The sequence below is a fragment of the Pogona vitticeps genome, chromosome 5 (assembly GCF_051106095.1).
Source record: "Pogona vitticeps strain Pit_001003342236 chromosome 5, PviZW2.1, whole genome shotgun sequence".
In the NCBI taxonomy this organism is placed as follows: Eukaryota; Metazoa; Chordata; class Lepidosauria; order Squamata; family Agamidae; genus Pogona; species Pogona vitticeps.
In genome coordinates this window covers 46,218,596-46,241,130 of record NC_135787.1, presented here as the reverse complement: position 1 = coordinate 46,241,130, position 22,535 = coordinate 46,218,596, and the positions used below count along the sequence as shown (strand labels likewise).

The 22,535-nt window shown below is 39.6% G+C and overlaps 1 protein-coding gene across 2 annotated transcripts in view; it reads left to right on the top strand.

The window, feature by feature from the left end:
* Nucleotides 1-20,577, top strand: part of DCHS2 (dachsous cadherin-related 2) — a 134,210-nt gene extending 113,633 nt beyond the window's left edge. For both annotated transcript variants that reach the window (XM_073001531.2, XM_073001532.2), the window contains 7 exons: nucleotides 176-286; nucleotides 8,019-8,230; nucleotides 9,453-9,604; nucleotides 12,155-12,285; nucleotides 15,294-15,580; nucleotides 15,675-15,813; nucleotides 16,936-20,577. In XM_073001531.2, the coding sequence (XP_072857632.2) occupies nucleotides 176-286; nucleotides 8,019-8,230; nucleotides 9,453-9,604; nucleotides 12,155-12,285; nucleotides 15,294-15,580; nucleotides 15,675-15,813; nucleotides 16,936-19,580 (3,677 nt within the window). In that variant the 3' untranslated portion in view covers nucleotides 19,581-20,577. The remainder of the gene's footprint in view (nucleotides 1-175; nucleotides 287-8,018; nucleotides 8,231-9,452; nucleotides 9,605-12,154; nucleotides 12,286-15,293; nucleotides 15,581-15,674; nucleotides 15,814-16,935) is intronic.
* The last annotated feature ends 1,958 nt before the right edge of the window (nucleotides 20,578-22,535 follow it).

The window sequence follows — 22,535 nt, the reverse complement described above, 5'->3', positions numbered from 1 at the left end:
TTGATAATAATACGGATTGCTAATATTCAGTAATTAGCCTGAGAAATACACTTGGTTTGTTAGACTGACACTATGGAAAACAGACCTCTTATGAAGTACATGGAGATTGATTTCTGCTAAAAATAAGATGTGCCCAGGTTTTAGTCACGGCAAAATATTCTTTTTTTATTTGTAGGTACTTCTGTTCTTACTGTAATTGTACAGGATCATAGTTTGTTGGGAAAGAACTTAAAGCACAGAATTATCAGTGAACATGAAGATATTTTCTACATCCATCCCCTCACGGGTAAGTCCGTCTGTTTATCTGCATCTGTTCTAAAACCATTTGAGGCTTTAGTAAAATATTTTCCACATTGGGCTTGTGAGTGCCTTTGTGTAAACATTATCTCAGTGGTTACTGTTAGTTTATTTAAGTGCCAGTAGAAACTGGCTTTTGGCCTTTAAACTTAACAGAAAATCAAATTTCACTAAAATCAAATTTTAATACAATTGGGGGTTTTTTGGAGGGTTTTTTTTTACAAAATAATATGAAGTTCATGGCCGGATACATTTTTGCATAGATATATTAGGAACACAGCTGAAGTTGATAAACTTGGTATCTTACCATAGGTGAGAAAAGCATCTTAACAGATTTTCAGTAGAATCTCTTAGCTTGCCCTCCTGGGAAGTTCTTTGTTTGTTAACTGTGTAGCAACAGTGATGCATTATCGAAAGTTGGTGGGGTGGTTACATCCTTTCTATTCTAGAGACAAAAACCACCAAAACATAGCAAGGAGATTTTATAGAAAAGCTGTTATTTTTTGCTTCCAACCACCTCACATTCCACATCCAGTAAATTCAAGTTGTCTAACAAAACTGTAAGGCTTGATTCATGTAATTAGTCCAAAATGAGCTGAACCCCAGCTTTTTCACATGTGTATATATGAGACAGAGGCTCTTAGGAGTTCATTCATGCTTTAAAATACACAGAAATGGAGACAAAGGGAATGTATTCCTGTTGGTTCTGCTGGACTTCTCAGCAGCTTTCGATACCATCATCCATGGTATCCTTCTGGCCCATCTCTCTGGAATGGGACTTGGCGGCACTGTTCTAAGCTTGCTCCATTCCTTCCTGGAGGAGAGAGCTCAGAAGGTAATACTGGGGGACTCACATTCAACCCTCTGGCTTGTGGCCTGCAGAGTCCCTCAGGATTCTATCCTGGCTCCTATGTTTCTTAACATTTACATGAAACCACTGGGAGTAGTTGTCTGGAGTTTGGGGGTTTGGTGTCACCAGTATGTGGATGACACCCAATTCTGTTCTTGCCATCTAAAACTGAAGAAGCTGTTTTGGTTGTAGGTCAGTGTCTAATATCAATAATGGACCGAATAAGGGTGAATAAACTGAAGCTTAATCCAGATAGAGCAGAGGTGCTCCTGGTCAGTTGAAAGACAGATCAAGGAATGGTTGCAGCCTGTGCTGGATGGCGTTGTGCTCTCTCTGAAAACACAGGTGCACCACTTGGGGTTGCTCCTGAATTCCTCTCTGAGCCTGGATGCGACCTGGGAGACAACCAGCAACAGCAGTCCCTGTGTGGGGTTGTGTGTTTGGATCTCTTCCTCCGCCACACACAAAAAAAATTAGTCAGGTTGGTAATAAATAATAAAGGAGATGCATTCTAGGGCACATTCTGGTTGGAATGTACACACACACAAATTGCATGCATGCACACACACTCCTCCTGCCCGAGGAGCCCAAAAGCACTTGGCTTCCCTTTTCCCATGGGGCTGTTGAGTCCTCCCCTTCTCTCCGCCTCCAGAGACCAGCTAAAACATTCTTAAAGGAACAGAAGCAGCCAAAGTTTTTGCAAACATCTTTGCCAGCACACCTTCCCTCCCTTCTTCCTTTCTGCAACCTCTCCCACCACCTCTAGCCGGTTATCCCAAGGTGCAATTTACAGCGACAGGATTGTACATTTGGAGAAATTAATACAATAAATCAAGTTTCATATACTGTACATACTATTTTAAGCAACTCTTTAGATAGGCAAGCCCTTCACATTAGAAACACGTGCCTCATTCCTAACTGATTTCACTCCAGCCTATCATATAACTTGTCTGATGGTAAATATCTCATATCCATTAATCTTGGCCTCTACACTGAAAAGTCTTGAAAGTGCCATTATCCCAACCCAACAGGGGATCATATCAAATATATCAATTAAATTTTGCTGCTATCCTGTCTCTTCCCACGAATCACTTAGCTCACTCTTTCCATGGAACATCTTGGTATCAACATCCCATGCAAACAGTGCTCTCCAAACCTATCTGTTCCTCACCTCTTGTAATTAAACCAGCTGAAAGTGGAATATATCCATGCCTTCAACAAAAAAACACACACCCCTATTTGCTTAGATGTTACAGTTGTAGAGATGGATTGATAGTTACCTGGTGTAACTCTCTTTGTTTCACCTAATATATTTCTTCTATGCATAGATTGATATGTTCAAAACAACGCTTCCTGCCTTTCTCAGTCTGAAAACCCTTCTAGGCATATAGAGAGCTATAGTATCCCAATCTTATCTCACTATCTCCAGATGTGGTCTGTATAATGTCTGTAGTCTGTTCTTTAATTTAAAATAGTACTTGCCAATTGTGCTAGATTCCATGCACAGCCAGCAAAATCCACATCATGTTTCTGCCTCTCTCTTCTCTTCCCAAAATAACATGTTCTGGCATCTGGTGTGTTGGTGCCAATACAAATAGCTATGTCCGGGGAGATGTGTATGCTCTCAGTTGTGCCAAAGGGTAGCAAAGGATGGCATACACATCTCCATCCTTTGCTACCCTTTCCTCCAAGAACAGTCTCCCAAACCTGGCTGCTCTATTGTGATACAAACATGTAGCCCAATTCCCAGCTGACTAGAGATAGGCACCAACCTTGCTTTGGAGGTCTGTGCCTGTTTGTATGTGCAGCCCCACAGGTGCCATGCATTTCCTTCCCCCATCTCCCCAATCAATGTTCTACTTACCAGCTGGAGCACGCTCCTCTCCTCTGTCTCTTTGGCTGTTTAGCCAGTCCCCAGCAGGCACACAGGATGGCCTGTCCCACCTCCTTGTCTGAGTGGGCAATCAGCCAAGGAAGCAGGGCAGGGAAGCCCATGCTCCTGCTGGGAACCAGATGAACAGCCAGAGAGGATGAGGAGAGGAGTGCACACCAGCTGGTGAGTGAGGGATCCAACAAGGGAGCGGAAGGAAGGTAGCGCACGGCATGCACTTCTGAACTGAGGTTCATGCCCATCTCTACAGCTAACCAAAATTGTCGACTCCATATTTGCCTTTATGAACACACACCACAACACTGTGGGTTTTTTTTCCACCACTCAAATGAAATTATATTAAGGCAACTACAGTCAGTGTATCTGGGAAGCTGGCTTGTCTTGCTGTGGCCCTTGGTTTCAGTGTTCTCAAAGATGGCAGAGGAAGAGGTTGAAAGTCTGAGTTGATGAATTCTTATCTAGAAAGCAAGCATAACACACAAGATGGTGTAACATTTTCACTGTGTCCAGGGCAAAGAAGGTAAGGAGGAAGTCTTAACATATGTTTTCCGTGCTTTTGGAATATGAATTATGTAAAATATAATATGTAAAAGCCTGAACCACCAAGAGTTTTAAAAATTGCACTTGGTGAATTGTAAGGTATTTCCTGACCTCACAAGCATGACAGTGTGTTGAGTTGGTTTGGATCAAGAATTGCAATAATAAAAAATTATAATTATGTCCTGTCAAGTTGATTCCAGCTAATGGCAACCCTTTCGAGGGTTTCTAGGTATAGAGTACTCAGAAATGGTTTACTATGCTATTCTCCTGGGTTGCTCTGGGACCTTGTAGCTTGCCAAAGACCACACAGGCGTGCTCTTCTCCTGCAAGGCACAGTGAGAAATTGAACTCCCAATGCCTGGCTCCAGGAGCTCCATCTCACTGAGCTATCCAACCAGCAAAAAAAGTGTAATACTACATCCAGCATTGAAATAAAATTTGCCACCTACACTCTGAATCAGTATATCTCAAGGATTTTTCCAGATTACTGTAGAACTTCATTCTGCATCATTTGCAGACTAGTTTTAAAGTTTTTCCATAGTCTCTGTCCCTGCTTTCCTCACCAGCACTGGCCCAGTGTCACAAATGAAGAGCAATATGTGCAGAAGAGATTCCTCCTTTGTTACCTGGGCCTTCTCTTAGTACTATGGCAGCCTAAAGAGAAACAATGTGATGGAAATATACGATATATGTAATTCATGCTAAGAAATCTTAGCCATGGATCTTGTTGGAACTCAGACGGAAAGGCATTCCAAACCAGTGGACTAGATTTTTAAAAATGCGTATCTTCTTTGATGTTTTCAGTACTTCTTTGTGCATGCATAAGACCTGTGGTTTCCAGTGGACTAATAATCATGTGCACAATCATACCTTGCACAACAGTAAGCCAGAACTAAGGACAGAATATAACATTCCATAAGTAGAGCCACAGGATTCTCGCCAGTGATTGTCTGTGTTCTGCCAAATATTAAACTATCCTCATACAAGCTGTATTTCTCTAACAACTTCATAAAGGTATTTCTCCCATCTGAATTCCTTAGGTATTTGATCTCAGCCCAGTCTGCCCCCAGTAAGTCAACTGACACTTGTTGATTAGGTTCACTGTGCTTTTCAGTAAAATATTCAGAGAGAAAATCTGTTAGACATCAATTGTAATCAATCAGACCGTGATGGTAAACTTCACATCATTTTTTAATTATCAAAGACAAGGGAGAATTTAATGTGGGATTTTTCATATCCATTATTCTGTATCAACAGTATCACAGATATTCATGGGAAAAAGCCTGGAAGCATGCTCTATATTTATGGAATATGCATTGCAACATAAAAGTATGTTTTTAAAACAATTTTCACATAAACCTTTGACAGGCAGATTCTTATATGTAAAGTTGCAATGTACTAAATGAATACCAGCTGATTGTTGAAAATGTAACTTCCTTCTGGCTGTAGGAAGAGAGATCTACTGCTTAGTTAAACCTCAAGTATGTTTTTAATAATCAATTATTTTATTAACATGACTGTCTTCTTTAATATAAATCAAGTAAACATTTGGGAACGTTTACATCAGATGCTTTCAGAAAAAGGCATTGCTATGAGAACAGATTCAAGCAATAGATCTAACATTTTATATGGACATGCTGTTGTTGAGATTTTGCTGTCAGAATAACTCGGAACAATTTTTTGTGGGCGCCCAGAGCTCCATTTCCATTTTAAAGCATGAACTGAGAGAGTGTGAAGGTGCTCAGTACCATCATTTCCATGTATTGTATGGTTTCTTGTGCAGCATAGCTTTAAATACTCCATGCAGTCAGCATACAAGCAGCCTATGCATGAGAGCAACACAATTAATTTCCAATGTAAGAGTCGGATATTAGGGATAACATGCCATGAAAGCTGAAAACTGTTGATTATCTAGAGAAGTAATTCAGGCAGACCTTTATGGTAGATCAAATATACAGTAGTACCTGGTTTGTGAATGCCTCAGTTTATGTAATTTTTGGTTTATGAACCAAAAATCTGTAAGAAATAAAGCCCCGGTTTATTTTTATTTCCCCCCCCCCGCACTACAAAAGGGTTTTTTCAGGGTGCATTGCACCTATAGCACTGCCCTTTCATAATGTAATTGGTGTTTCAGTTTGTGAAATTTCTGTAATTCATAACGTCGCGCAGAACTGATCCATTTTGCAAACCAAGGTACTACTGTACATGTAAACAAAGCATGTGTTGTGGTGATCAGTTACAAAACAAAGCAAGGTGATTTGCAAACCAGAGGAGGCATAAAAAGCTCTTTTGGTGACATGCAGATGTTTTCACTATCCTACACTTTATCTGCTATCAGCATAGACTGACCAAAAGTTGGCTAGTAATGATAAAAAGTAGCCTGGGGGCACCACTGCACCATGCAATGACTTTTGAAAGACAAGCAAGGGAGAAGAAGGGGGGACTTTGGAAATTCTAAACGCATCATAAGTAATAGTGAGTAGAGCATCAGCATTGCCCCTGAATTTCATCAGTTTTCAGCTATAATTTAAAAGTTATGGTATTGGCGTCTTTTAAAGACAAGTGAGACTCTACTGTTCATCTCTCTGTCTTTTATTTCACATAGAATGGGCTTTTACAAAGGCTTTGTGTGCATAATACGAATGGGCCTCCATGCAGCTGGAGTTCCATCTGGTCCAAAATTCATCGCCCAAGAAGTTCCCCAGGGTTTGTCTTGCAACCAGCAAGGAAGAGGCAGACACATCGTCTTGACTAGTTCACAACTATATTTAATTCATTATAATAGTAATTCTGTCAAGTGAACAGAAAGACAGAGATACTAGAGGAGAGGAGCAGTATAAATGTATTAAGTAAACAACCCAGTTCCTATTGAATTTTTACATTGGTTGTTGTAGGTTTTTCGGGCTGTTTGGCCATGTTCTGGAGGTTTTTCTTGCTAACGTTTCACCAGACTCTGTGGCCGGCATCTTCAGAGAATAGGCATTAGAACTCTGTCTGTGTTCTAACTCCTGTCCTCTGAAGATAGCGGCCACAGAGACTTGGGAAATGTTAGGAGGAAAAACATCCAGAACATGGCCAAACAGCCTGAAAACCTACAACAACCATTGGATACTGTCCATGAAAGCCTTCGAGAATGCATTTTTACATTGGCGTAATGCAATTGCTATAAATCTCATTGGTGAATTGCTACAAGTTGAGAAGTTACCCTAAATTCTTGCAGCCTTTCAGTGCTTCATCCATGAGATTGTATTACACCAACAGGCACAACTAATAGGATTTGGGACAATAAGTCCCTTCTTCTGATGTCCATTATGTGTAAGGACTACAGACAGGAATGACCAAATTACAGTGGTGCCTTGCATAGCGAGGTTAATCCGTTCCGGATTAACCTTCGCTATGTGAAAACATCGCTAAACGGGAATAAAAAAGCCATAGAAACGCATTGAACTTTGTTCAATGCGTTCCTGTGGCTTGAAAACTCACCGTTAAGCGATGTTTCTCCATAGCGCCGCCATTTTCGCGCCCTCGGTAAGCGAGGGCAGGGCGCGAAAATGCGGCGCGGACCTTCCGGCGGCCATTTTGGAACCGCCGATCAGCTGTTCTCCCCCGCTTCGTTCTGCGAAGATCGCTAAGCGAATCGCTTAGCGATCATCGCAAAGCGAAAAATCTCCATAGGGGCCATCGCTGAGCGAACGCTCCAGCGATGGCCCGGACCCCCTCGCTATGCGAATTCATCGCATAGCGAAGCACTCGCTAAGCGAGGCACCACTGTATCTACTAAGATGTCAGAAAAACTGGCAATGGTTAATGAGTTTGCTTCTTGAAATGTATCTTTTATCATGGAGTGTTCTAGAGTCAATAAACGGGTAGTGGTGGAACCATATTTCTGACAAATGAGTAGGATTATATAGGCTTGTAAGATCTGGTTATAGGGGTAGTAATGGTTCAGCAAGATAAACAATGTGCCACCAGCTCTCATCTGGTCTTTCTTCATCAGCCTTTCTTTGGCTTTTGAGCCTCTTGAATTGACCTAATACAGAACAGATGTAGCCCCACTTTCATGTCGATTGCTTGGTAAGATTACTTTTATTAAGATTTCTAGAAAGAGACTGTTCTTTGCCAAATTGCCATTATGGTTTTGATTTCTGAACACTGATTTAGAAAGTGATTGAGGTGACGGAATGTACTTGATTGATCCACAGTTTAAAGTGGTTTTGAAAAAAAAAGTACTTACCCTGTGTTTGTGTTTTGTTTTGTTTTTCTTTTATTTACAAATTTATTCACTTTTTCATTGTATATATTAGTGTGTTATACAAAATACACTGCTCTTTATGCATTCATATGTGTGTACGTATGTTTGTGTATAACACATACAGGAAAGGTATAACTTCATATATTCCTAAAGTGTCATTTTTCCTTTGTTTCCATCAAACAAAACAGGTGAAATCACAGTAAAAGAACCTGAATTTCTTGACTATGAAGTCAGGAAAAAAGTGAATTTTGCAGTCTTAGCTGAAAATGGCTTAACTTCAGCAGCATGTGGGGTGACAGTGTTTATCCAGGATATGAATGATAATGCACCTCAATTTGAGCAAAACTCTTTGAAACTACCAGTGTGGGAAGGGCAGGCCTACAACACATACATTGTGCAGGTAACCTCAAGCTTATGTCTAAGTATATTCAGCAGTCTGAAGACTGGGGCTTAAGATGAGAGATTTTCCAGTATTCTCACTGAGTTTGTTGTTGTTATGTGCTGTCAAGTTGCTTCCCATTTATGGCAACATTATGAATTAATTACCTTAATTAAGGTCCTACCATTGATAACGTCTGAATTATAATCTTATTTAGAAACTGAAATAATTAATTGGTTTGTTGTTTGACATTGGAAGCTTTGTGTCATAATCAGTAAGTGATGCTGACAAACCTGGGGACTGAGTTTCATTTCAGAATTAATAATTACCGTATTTTTTGCTCCATAAGATGCACCTCTCCATAAGACGCACCAAATTTTTAGGAGAAGAAAACAGGAAAAAAATCTGTTTTCTTCTCCTAAAAATTGGTGAGCCTTATGGAGAGGTCCATCTTTTGGAACACACCCTAGGACCCTTTGGAGGCTCACCCTGCCCCCCCGGGGGTCAGAGGGGGCAATATTGGCATCTTCTGGGAGTCTTCTGAAGCTTCCCAAGCTTTTTTTTTGGGGGGGAGTGTGTCTTATGAAGCAAAAAAATACGGTAAATAATACTTGCAAGTGTTCCCTTTTTTGCACCACACCTTGCAAGATCCCCAGTCAGTACAGCCATGCTGGTTGATGAATTCTAGGAGATGTGGTTCAAAATGTAACTCTTCCTAGTTCTAATATGCACTGGTCTTCCTGTATTGAAAACAGATAACCACATGGCATGTTAGGTGGTGCCGACAAGTAAAGCCAGTTCTCTGACATAGACAAAGCAGAGCAATGTCCCAGGACATCAGTTATTTATTTGCTATTCATTTATCAAATTATTCATTCTCATTTTATACTTTGTACTTTTCCCAAAGCAGGAGCACAGAGCAGCTTATGAATATTAACCATACAAGTACCAAGGAAACAATAAAATCATGCTGGTATAATAAAACAATTAAAAATGGCAATTCTACCAGAAAAGCACAGAAATGAGCAAATTAAATGAGCAATACAGTTGTGTGTATTAAAAGATTTTCTCAGTTTGAACAGATTACTTCTCCTGGGAGGGAGTTCATTAAATGTTTTTTTTTTTGGGGGGGAAACACCTCTGAGTAGGCTCCCTTTATATCCATATGCACACTAGGCCCATTTCTATTTTAGAATTTCTTATTTATTATTTCAGCCTAATCATGAATTTTGTCCCCATACAGATCTATGCAACAGATTCTGACAGTGGACTTAATGGAGAAATTGAATATTCAATTTTAACTGGCAACACAAACAAAGCATTTCTCATTGATCCAGTGCAGGGAATTATATCAACAAATAGAATCCTTGATCGTGAAGATATTCCGTCATACAGGTTTGTCCTGCAGACATTCTATTATCATTATGAATTGATGACTCACAATACAATGCAATGATACATGCAGTGGTATGGAAAAATACATGACTGTAGTGATGTGGTTTTAATGCGTAAAAGGCTTGCTCAGTTTGCTCTGTACCAGCCGTTATACAGTGAAAACAGTATCACTCTTGCACTGGAGGACTGTATCAGCAGGCTCTCGAAATTTGCAAAGTTCAAGTGAAATCATCAGAGGGAAAAAATGAGTGGGAGGGTTTCCCTGCCCAGTAGGTGAATGAGGACAGGGTATTCTTTTTGGCCACATTATATATAGTTTTTTGCATATATTAAAAAATGAAAATGTAAGGAAGGGGAGAATTGAACCCCTGAACAGCAGCACTCCATGTGGCAGTATTTTGTTGCAGTTCCTATGTGCAGTGATAAAATGGTGATTACTTTTATTATTTTTTTAAAATGTCCTTTTGAAAAGTAATATTATCTTCTGTTCAGTTCACTGAACTGTTGCATGCTGGCAGTACTGGTTTCAATCCCTGGTATATCCAGTTACAATGCCAGTGGCCGGACTAGGAAATATTTGGGCATGGGTTCTTGGAGTACCGCCATAGTCAAATTAGCTGTGATTGTAGAATGGCAGCATTGCTTAAATGAATGACCCAAAGAATCTCTCTTTCATGTTTTTCTTACTACATTTTGTTGCTGAAAAATAACCTTGGGGAACCTGACCTACTGGCTGGGAACTACTGGTCTAAAATGTTGCAGAAGGCTCCATACAGTTCTGAGGGGCCCACTGGCTAGTTCGTTCTAGGAAAGACACCATCTGATTACCAGCTTTCGGAGTGAACCAGCCCATCCCTGTTAACGGACCAAACAGCGGGCTAAATGCTCATTTAGTCATCTTCTCAGTCTATAGAATGCAGCCAATTATACAGGAAATTCTCGGTAGCTTTGAAAAATAGAAAATATGGCCCTTAGTTTTTCAAAATTCAAATGACCTATTTGGCTTAGTTCCTCTCCTCTTCTACTTGGTCTTCTTTAAATTAGGGTTTTCAGAAGGAAGTGCTGATGGAACTTTAACTTGAATGCCTTGGGGTTTTTTTAATAAGTGCTTTTTAACACACTGAATCTTAAGAAATTGGTTAATCTAGTAAATATTCCCATGTGTACCTCATTGATATATGTTCTAGACAAAATATGAAATTATGCATGTTTATACATTTGAATGCTAGTCTGTAATTTAAGTAATGTGTTCTGACAATTTTTAAGCCACAAAACTCACTGAGCAGAACTGGTGTGGTAGATAAATCGCAATAGACTGCAAAGGTTCAAATTGCAGCTCTTTGTTGTCAACATCGTCATGTGCATAATGGGAAACAATGTGCTTTGTCGCTTTTGAAAGGAAGCTATTGTGTCAGAGATTAGAGATGGTGAACTTTATATATTTATTTAACAAATGTATAATCTGCCTTGTCCAAGCTATGAAGCAAGTTATAAGGACATTGACAATAAAATACACATGTATAATGAGAGAAAGAAAAATGCTTACTAACTTTAAACTCCGCAGTATATGTAAAACATGTGACATCTGTGAAGCCTGGAAGGCGGCCTGTAGCTATACTATACTATACTGTACTGTACTATACTATACTATACTATACTATACTATACTATACTATACTATACTATAAAATTTAAGCCTTCTGGGTTTTTTTTTTAAATTTAAGAGCATTTTTTGAAATGTTATTATTTTGTCATAGTTGTGTAATTTTTTTTCTTAGATGTGATGTCAGTAGTCTAGTCCACTGGTTCTTAACCTTTGTTACTCAGATGTTTTTGGACTGCAACTCCCAGAAGCCTTCACCATCAGCTCTGCTGGCTTGGGTTTCTGGGAGTTGCAGTTCAAAAACACTTGAGTAACAAAGGTTAAGAACCACTGGTCTAGTCCAAATTATTTAAAATTAGATCTGAGTAAGATCAGTGGTAGGGGTGTAAATCAATGGTAGAATAGATGCTCTACATGCAGAAGGTCAAAGACCTGACTCATGGCATACCAAGGAGTTCTGGCATAAATTCTTATCCAAATCTCTGCAGATCAGCTAGTCAGAGTTCACAATACCAGGTCAAGTGAGTCGATTCAAGGCAAGCTTTGAGTTCCTGTGACAATTTAGGCCTGACTAACAGTCCATCAGGCTTAGGGGAAACCAAGTTCGCCTAAGCCTGGATTCAATCCACTGTTTACACATTTAGAGTATGAAATAGTTCGACAGTGTTGACCTATTTTTGCCATGGCTGGAAAAAGTACTTCCGATGTTAATAAAAAGAATCCACAGAGATGTGTGTTTTCTTGATGTCTAGGCAAATGCTTACTTTCCTTTCAAAAATTATTTGTACAGTTATTTCCCTCTAGTTCTATTATATTTGCATTTTCGTTAGAAAACATGCAATTTATAGTCCAACACAAATTTTCGGGCATTGGGACAGATTATGAATTCAACTTGTCCAGTACTGCTGCTAGACAGTAATCCCATTTTGTATCTTTTTTCCTAACAGATTGGTTGTGCAAGCTGCGGACAGAGGATCTCCTAGACTATCTGCTACAAGTATAGTAGAAATCCAGGTTGTAGATGTCAATGACAATGCACCAACCCTTCACCCTTTAGGAATTCTGAAACTTCCTGAAGGTAAGTGTGACAATTTAAGTTAAGGCAATACTGTAGTCAAGAAAATTACCAGACAATTTTTTCTCATCCTGTGATTTTTTTAAATGGTATAGTTTTCTAGATTCTTCCTAGTTTTTTCTCAAGCAGCAAATATTCTTGTTATGAGGAGCAGATATTTCATGGGATATTTCTGCACGTTACTGACTCTTTTTTTGGTGAATAACTTAAATCTAGCGCGTATGACAATGCTGTCTGCCACTTAAATGCTGCAAACATTGGTTAAAAGAGATTGCTCTGAGGTCAAATTCTTGAAATTTGATTTCAATATTCATTTCCTTTTTGGAGAGAGAAATTTAATTATTTAGCCAGAACTCCAAGCTTAAACTTTACAAGGCTGCTATTGCTGACAAAAGTAGCTCCAGTGTTATGAAAATAAAGTAACTTAACATGAATCAGCTAAAAACATTTGGAATGGCCTTTGTGTTAGAAGTTTAGGACCTTCCCTCCCTACTTTGCTCCTTTTCCAGGGCTATCTTTTGTGACATGGTCACTATTGCAGAATGTCCCCTTTCTAGATTTTCATTAGGCTGGAAGTCTGAGGTCACATGAAATGAGTTCCCACAATATCATTTATTTTATCAACACCTCCACTCTTGGGAACTGGAGTCCTGTAGCATGCAAGGAAGATCAGAAACTTCCTATCTATACTCAGAAATGGTCCAAAAAGGGAAGGTATCTCACCCTGAAGTGAATTTTCCCTCTCCCCCAACACTCAGACCATGGGCCTCCAGTATTTCAACTCTCAGCATTAATAGGCAGCACAGAAAGAAGATATGGTTGCCAAAGCTACTATTGAACCAGAGGTAGTGCTGGAAGGGCCCTTAGGGTTTCTTTCTGTGTTAGATCGTTCAGTCATAATAAAATCTGTGAGGCTCTGGAATGCCCTAGCAAGGGAGAGTTTGTTCATCTCTATTTCATTCTGCTAGAGAGCAAAGATTATAATTATTCAGCAGGCACTTACACTGTTCCACTGGCTGAAGGGATATTTAACTGGAAGGCTGCTATTCATTTTCACTATAATTATTCTTTGCTTTTGATTTATTTACTGTAGGTTTTAATAGGGAGTGGGTTTCATTAACATTACCTACCTTGTGAACTATTTTGGCAGAAATATAGGATATACATGCGATGAATAAATGATGCCAGTCACTCCCAGAAGTGGACAGCATTTCTGTATTTGTTTTCCAACAAATTTCTTCCAGGGGTTAGATGTCACAGAAATAGGGCTCTCAAATAACCAAGAAGAATCTCAGGCGTGTACAGCATGCAGCCATGAGTCACATGTACTCCCCAACTCATATTTGCAGTCTCTAACACTCCTACCACTGTCTCTTTTTTTAATGAAGAAAATTGAGCATCGTGCAGATAGAAGCATTTAAATCTAATTCACCTTTTTTTAAAAAAACATAACTTTCACGTGTCTTCTTTTAAATAAAAGCAAGTTGTTTTTTTCATAGTTGATTGTCAGTCACTTCCTGTTTCACTGTGTAACATGCAGGGGATCATGGATTGGAAAAATGGCCCAATATCCACTGAAGTTGTATTTGTTGTTGTTGTTGTTACATGTCCCCTCTGATTTGTGGTGATCCTATGAATGAGTGCTCACTGGAACGCCAGTCCTGAAGCTGAGGCTCCAATACTTTGGCCATCTCATGAGAAGAGAAGACTCCCTGGAAACGACCCTGATGTTAGGAAAGTGTGAGGGCAAGAGGAGAAGGGGATGACAGAGGATGAGATGGTTGGACAGTGTCATCAAAGCTATCAACATGAATTTGACCCAACTCTGGGAGGCAGTGGAGGATAGGGGGGCCTGGAGTGCTTTGGTCCATGGGGTCACGAAGAGTCGGAAGTGACTAAACAACAACAACATGAATGAGTGATCTCCAAAAGGTTCTGTCCTCAACAGACATGCTTATCTCTTGCAAACTCAAATTTAGGGAGGCAATCCATTTTGTATTTGGTCTTCCTGTTTTCCTGTTATCATCAACCTTTCCCAGCATTATTGGCTTTTTGAGATAATCTTGCCTTCTCATGATGTGCCCAAAATATGACAGCCTCAGTTTCAATATTTTTAATAGTTCTGGCTTGATTGAAATTGTGCACATTTAACTTACCTTATGCATAAATCCTTATAGGGTTACAGTTTCATTCAGTTATACAGACATTCAGTAGCATACTTGTAAATGAAAATTGTGAATAAGATTTGAAATACAATTTCAGATCTGCAACCTGCATGCCAGATATTTAATAAGTATCAGTTGAAGACTGATGAGGAAACATGGACAAATTTATATTCTTCTAAAATATCTTCTCACATCAGAAGAGGGTAGTTCCATCAACTCAACTATGAACTGCCATTTTTTCCTTTTTTTATTCCAGCCAGTCTTCACATCCCCTCCTCTTTATTGGTGATGTTGAAAGACACTGTGGAAGCTTTTGCTTAGCCCTTATATTATTATAGGTCTATCTAGTCGTATAATAACTTTAATTTTTGCTGTGTAGAATTTAAAAGATGGCTTGCCCTGTTCTGGAACAGCTTTACGTGGTATAACTGTATCAGGGCAAGCATGCAGGTCTTAGTTTATGTTCCCAGCATTCCAGAAAAGCAGGGAAATCTGCTCATTAACTGGGCAGATCTGTATTTTGCCATAAGGGGAATGACAGCAACCAGCAGTGATCAGCTCTCCTGCTAGTATATGGTTATTATTGGACACAGGCTTAAGGGATTTTTTAAGGCTACAGCAGGCAGGGGAAAGTGTTACTTTCCAGACATTGGACTACAACTCCCAGCATGTCTCATCATTGGCTATGTTAAGGCTGATAGAAATGCAGTCTACCAACATATGGCAGTGATTGCCCACTCCAGGCCAAGAGCTTCTTAATTAAAGATAGCATATGGAGAGCCTACATGATACAAAATATGAACAGCTGCAGCAAATCAGTCTTATTTTGAAGTTTGATGGTTTTAGATGCACCTCCTGGATTCTTAGTGATGCAAGTCATGGCAGAAGATGCAGACTTGGGCCCACCTCTTCACTACAGTTTTGCTGAGGATGGTAATCCTGGAATGAAATTTGCAATAGACCAATACAAGGGTACAGTTGTGTTGGTGGAGGCACTGGATTTTGAAGAAAGCACTCAAATTGAACTCATGATCAGCGTTTCAGATTCTGTGCACCAAATCACAGACCAACTTCTAATCCTCATATCTGATGTCAATGATAACCCACCAGTATTTACTCAGGATGCATATCAGGTAAGAAAAGTGGTAGCGCAGACAATAATTCAGCTTTTGTCATAAAAGTCCATGCATGTATCTTTGAGGTGCTAGAGTTATTTCTTTCCTTCAGGTGGTGATACCAGAACTCAGATCTCTAGACATCTCTGTCTTGACGCTGGGTGCCACAGACAGAGACTCAGAAGACAATGGAAAGTTATCCTACAGAATCCTCTCTCCCTCTGATGCATTTTCTGTGGATTCTCAAAATGGTGAGTCCAGTGTACACATAATACTTTACAATATAAGATGTACCTTATGGACTAGAAATGTATATTTTCCTTTTCATCTTTGCTATTGAATTTTTCTTCTCTTCTTCACACATCATGAGCAACTAAAATTGTTATTAATGCCTGTAATACCAAGTGGATTGTCAGCTATGTGAGAACATCTGGGTGACTGACTGAAGGCATAATGGATGTTTGGAATTCTGCTAAATTCTGTACATAGGACATTTTGTTCAATAATAATAATTATAACAATAGCAACAACGTGTACACAAGAGTGTATAAAAAAATCAAACCCAATCTATGCCTGTTCCATGACAAATGACCAGAACTTTGTTTAGATTTGTCTTTAATGACATTCTTAGGCACAGATTTTCCAGATAGATAAAGATTAATAAAATTTGCTACATTCTTAGCATTACTTGCCACATTCTCTCCAGAATTAGATGTTTATATGTGAAATGGTATTCTGTTGCTTGAGCATTACAGTGTAGTCTGATATATCTTGCCTCAGGTGTAAGTCTCATTTAGTTCACTCCTGGGTTACTTCCAGATACAGTACAGGATTGAAGTCATCTTCTCAGATAATGGCCACAATCCTGTTGCTTAGAGTCATAACTGTAAGCCTATTGAATTAATGGGGATTTAGTGAGTCACCTCCTCTCTAAATTTCATTGGGCCTACCACGACTGCGATTTACTATGCTAAAGTAAGTCAAAATTAGAGTAGGCGTATTTGAATCAATGTAACTTAATGGAAGAGTTGAGTCACTGAATCCCTCCTGATTTAGTGGCTTTATTCTAATTACATCTTATTATCCTAAGCATTTTGCCTGTTCCGCTGGTCATTCAAGGAAAAAAAAATGCAGGAAGGTGAAGAACTTCCCTGAAAACCCTCAGAGACTGGTTCTTATAGAATTGTTGTTTGGAATGCCATACCCCAAAGTCAGAATAGTCACAATTATGTTCAGCCTCTGATGATGGGGAGGAGGCAGAGAAGCTGTTTTTTCACCTCTGTAGAAATGTCAGGATAAGGAGACCACTGAGACAGTTGTGTTTTTATTTCTGAATATTTTATGCAAAATAATGTGCTTTCCCTTTGTTTTAGGTTCATTTTTCCTTGTTAAGCCACTGACATACCAGGACAACAACTCATTTATTGAGTTCCTTATTGAAGCCAGTGACAATGGGAATCCTCCTTTGACTGCTCTTACTTCGGTGATCATACAGATACAGGATGTGAATAATTGTGCCCCTCAGTTTACAATGCCAGCCTATAATCTCAGCATACCTGAAAATGCCTCATTTGGAGAGAGGTTGTTCACATTCTCCGCTACAGACTGTGATGGGACACTACAAAACTCTTATGTTGAATATTCCATTATTGGTGGCAATGGTAGTACTACATTCCATATGGAAAATTGTGTCATTGGGCCAGAATCTTCAGATAAACTGGTTGGAAATCTTGTGCTGAGAAAGATTCTGAATCGAGAAAGAAGTGCGTCTTACCAGTTGTTAATTCTTGCATCTGACCATGGAAGTCCTTCATTAAACTCTACTGCCACAGTGTCCATCACTGTTTTGGATATCAATGACAACCCACCTGTATTTACCAGTTTAGAATATCATGTTCATGTCAGAGAAAATTTCCCAGTAGGTAGTCATATCACGGCAGTCTCAGCAACTGACTGTGATGCTGGATCTAACGCAGACATCACTTACAGTTTGATCTCTGGAAATGATGAAGGACACTTTAGGTTAGATGAGAAAACTGGCTCCCTTGACCTCATCAGAGCTTTGGATTATGAAGAGACCATGGAATTCAGTTTGACCGTTCAAGCCTCAGATGGAGGTGTCCATGTTAAAAATGTGGCTTTTGCTATTGTATTCATCAGCATCCTTGACGCTAATGATTATGCCCCAATATTTGTTTTTCCTAGTCTGGATTGTGAAATACATGAAAACCTGCCTCCTTTTTCTTCCGTGTGCACAGTTTCTGCATTAGACTTTGATACTGGTCCATATGGTCATCTTTCTTATTCCATCCAGTCTCTCTGTTTATCCAGCCATGGAACTGCTGGAGATCAGGACATGTTTTTCCTAGACCCTCTGACTGGAGAGGTCCATACCAAACATGTGCTTGATTTTGAACATCAGAATAAATATTGTTTCATAGCTCAGGCAAAGGACAAAAATGATTTGACGGCCACAGTTACTGTTCAAGTGAGCATTGAGGGGACAGATGAATTTGACCCTGTTTTTAGTCAAGATCAGTATTGGTTTGATTTCCCTGAGAAGAATGAACAAGGGCAGCTGGTTGGCAAGGTGACAGCATCAGATTATGATGGAGGCTTGGATGGTACCATACACTACAGTTTACTAAAGCAGTCTCCTTTTTTTTCTGTCAACTCTACCAGTGGAGATGTCTACTTGACTAGATCTTTCCACAGGAAAAGAAATAGTATGAAAAGAACAGGTGAAGAGACTCTAGAATTATTCATTAAAGCTCATAGCCCAAAACTGGACTCAAAGTCCAGCACCTGCAAAGTTCTGGTAAACATTTCTAATACTCCTGAGAGTTATTCCATGTTGACAGCTCACATGGTGTCTGTTAGCATTGCTGTCTCTACTGTAGCATTCTTGGTGTTTGCCATCAGCCTTTCAGTGCTCGTTGTTCGATGCCGACAAAAAGATACAGCAAACTTCAACATGAAGCATGAGGTACCATGTCCCTCAGCAACAAATTTGAACTTGGACTATGAAAACCAAAACCCTAAAAATGCCCAGAAATCTCAGATCCATGAAACCAGTACCCTTCCTGTAGGCAGCATAGCTGAGTGGCTAAGTTTGGTTGGTGTCAGAGATGGAGGAGACGTTAGTCATCCTTGTAGAAATTCGGACTCCAGCGGCCATGGTTCGGCAGAAGGAGAAACTGCAGAAGATGAAGAGATAAAGAGGATTAATGAGCATCCTTGCAGGAAAAGCTCTGGGTCTGCCTTAAGTGACCGAGCCTCACGTATACCAGATTCAGGAATTCCAAGAGACTCTGACCAACTATCATATCAGTCTGGAGAAACAGATGTTGTGGCATTTAGTCAAAATTTGGAGATGGTTCAGTGTTTCAAGGACGAAAGCAGAGGAGAAGGAAAAGATTGTGACAAAACATTCTGCAACAAAATGCTGACCCAAACACTTGAAAATCTGGGAATGAAGGAAAAGGACATCCTTGCAGATATCACAAGGGAATATATATTCATACCTGATGGACACAGTTCTCATTATGGATCCCTGGCCACACTGGTCAACTCAAATGAGGATCTCAGAGGGAGCTATAACTGGGATTACTTGCTAAATTGGGAACCCATGTTTAAGCCACTTGCTTCAGTATTCAGTGATATTGCAGAATTGGAGGATGAAAGCATAAAAATACACAGCTTTCCAAGAGAGAAGAAATCTTTCATTTTCCCTCCCCCTTTGATTACTTCTGTAGCCCAACCTGGTCTAAAGACAGTTCCTCCACGAATGCCTACCCTGTTGCCAGGTCAGACATTTAAGAAATATCCCCACTCGCCTCTCGTCCCTCATCTGAAGTACCCTTCATCAGCGATGACTCCCAGTTTTTCCCCTTCTCTGTCTTTGCTTACAATGGAGACACCTACAACATCCCCAGTCCCCTCACATCTGAGTCTGAAGGGAGTGTGCCCTGGTAGGCCAGCACGTGAACTTGCAACAGACGAAGAAGTTCAAGTATAGATTATTTATCAGTGACCTGAAATCTTAAGTGAACATTTGGCTAAAAAATAATTGCCCTGTTCCTTAATGAGCATAGCATGTCATATATCTGTGAAGAAATATTTTTTGAGCTAAGAATTACTTATTTAGCCAAACACCTTACCTCCTTAAATATTTCACTGCACATTCCTCCCTAGATTTGTCTGGTATCGCCTTGGATTTTTCTTTTAAACAAAACGCTTTGCAGCTCGGTTTTTGAGCACAAATTAAATACCTGTATTTGGGTTCTGCATGTTCTAGGTAATCTTGGGGAGATCTCAAGTAACATAGGACTTTCATACAATGCTCAGTTTTTAAACTCAGGTGAATTGTAGAGAACATGTGGAACTTTAATGAATGGCCATGGGGCACATGGAGTCAATATTTTAGCTGGTCTAATTCATACCCTGGTGCTACTAGTCAGGAATGGACAAAGCCCTTTTCATTCCCTGCCTGAAACTATTCCAATACCTGAGCCAAGCACACTCCAGCTGGTGCAAAAAAGATTAAGCTGGTGCTCTCTAATGTTCAGTGCATGTCGAAGTGTATTTGTAGACAAATACACATTTTGAAGTATAAACATTTTTTACATCAAATAAGCATATACTTATACATGTTTTCCCTCTTCTTTCAATATATACATAAATGGCTTTGCACCTTCATTGCGTCACCTTGGATAAAATTAGGATAAGTTAAAATTGGTGTTTAATGATCAGGAAAGAATGTTACAAGTGTCTGATTTTCCCTGAGTGCATCTGGAACAAAAATGGTGCTATCAAGGCTGACTCTCTGGACTCATGTTTAACAATGCCTTATTCTGAACAGCTCTGTTCATGGTGCAAAATATCCTGGTCCTCTTATGCAAAAATGTTACCTCCAGTGGTAAGAGGAATTAAATTAAAACTGTTTTCATACAAGAATCCAAATGACAAGACAGAGTAAAGGGGTTTTTTGTTGTTGTTGTTTTGTTTTTTGCTAGTCTGTGTGCAGTGCTGGCACCAGCCTGCACTACAGCATCTACAGTGGACCCTCGACTTACAGACGGCTCGACTTACAGACTTTTCGAGTTACAGACTTCTCTGGCTGCAAAATTTAGATTCGACTTGCAGCCAGAGAATCGACTTACAGACCAGAAAAGACCAGAAAAAAACCAAAACGGAATAAAAATAGAATAAAAACCACTGGTTATGGGATTAATTGGTTTTCAGTGCATTGTAGGTCAATGGAGATTCGACTTACAGACTTTTCGACTTGCAGCCACCATTCCAATACAGATTAATTCCTTAAGTAGAGGGTCCACTGTAGTAATATTGTCTTTGCAAGAAGTCTTCCATGCAACAGACACTTCCATTGTCTAAAAGTATGTACCATCACTGGATTCCTACTTTTAGTTGCCCCTTGTCTTTACCACTTTTCAAACAGATCCCAGGAAGTCAGGTGACCAAGGCCAATGTGTGTTATCATGAGCGTAGACTCTTGTGTCTTTGCTTTCTGTAGCCATGATGGGATCTCTCTCTCTCTCTCTCTCTCTCTCTCTCTCTCTCTCTCTCTCTCTCTCTCTCTCTCTCTCTCTCTCTCTCTCTGTGTGTGTGTGTGTGTGTGTGTGTGTGTGTGTGTGTGTGTGTGTGTGTGTGTGTGTGTGTGTGTGTGTGTGTTTGGACTACAGCCAAACTGTATTTTCTACTTCTGGCTTGTTAGAGGAAGTGTGAAAGATTTATCAAAGCTTATAAAGATCTGCTGCACTAAGTTCTCTCACATAACAATATATTTCATGATGTGAACAAGCACTAAACCAAGCAAACCAAATGGACAGCATTAATTTATGAATTTCTGTATGTGCAACAAGTATGTGTGTCACATAAATACACATTGTAACAAAACAGATATATATAATGGAAGGATGTGACAATGAAATAACCAGTATAACTGCATAACTAAATAATGTAACAGTATTTTAAATATAAATTCTTATTTTTTTTCTGTGAAATCTTAGTGTTTATTTTCTGGTTTTCAGTATATTGAGAGCAGGTACTCAGTGGCAAGCAAGCCTGGTGCTTTGGTTGCCTGAATCCTGTCTGATCCAGCTCTGCTAAAGTAAGTCATACAGAAGGAAGAGTATAACAGAGGAAGAGGAATACCAGAAAGGCCTGGGTTTGGAAAACTGGCATGGAATCCAGCCATAGCTTAGGAATATAGGAATCTGCCTCACACTGCATCACACCATTGGTCTATCTGGCTCTGTTAATGGCTCTTTGGTGTTTCAGACATTATTTTTGTAGCCCTGCCTGGAAAACCTTGGCAGCTTCTGGTGGTCTCTCATCCAGGTACTTTGCTTAGATTCAAGCATCAGATGGTAAGGGGTGTGTTCAGGGTGCTGTGGTAGACATTGCCAGAAAGCCCCTCTTTAATACCCAAGTTATCTAACACCCAGAAATAATCAGTAATAGTTGAGTGCATAACTGCAATGTTTGTAACAAGTTTGTAATAAATTGAAATACAGTACTCATCCTTGAAGGGATTAATAGTGGGTGTTTTGATCTTTCCCAGTTGTGGGTATAGCTCCAGTTGTCTGAATGCCCCCCAAAAGGGGGAAGAGAGGGAAAAACTGACCCAAAAATTTATATATGCCTAATGTGTTTGATCACTTGTTTTCATCAAAGATGATGACACCTTGTTATCTTCTGCATAAGAGAATCTATGCTCAGTGGCATTTCTTGTTGCTACTGGTGACATGTGCTAAAAAGTATTGTGCAGCTGAGTTTTTGTTGGAATTTGTTGATAAGTAAATGCTATAGCATCACCTTGATTTCTGCCAAACCTCATTTGGCTACAGTGGCACCCTTCCTCTCCTGTACACTGAAAGAAAAGAACAGAAAATGGTATCCAGTATGTACAGGTAACTGAGAGTATTCATTGAAAGAATGTGGAATTATTGTG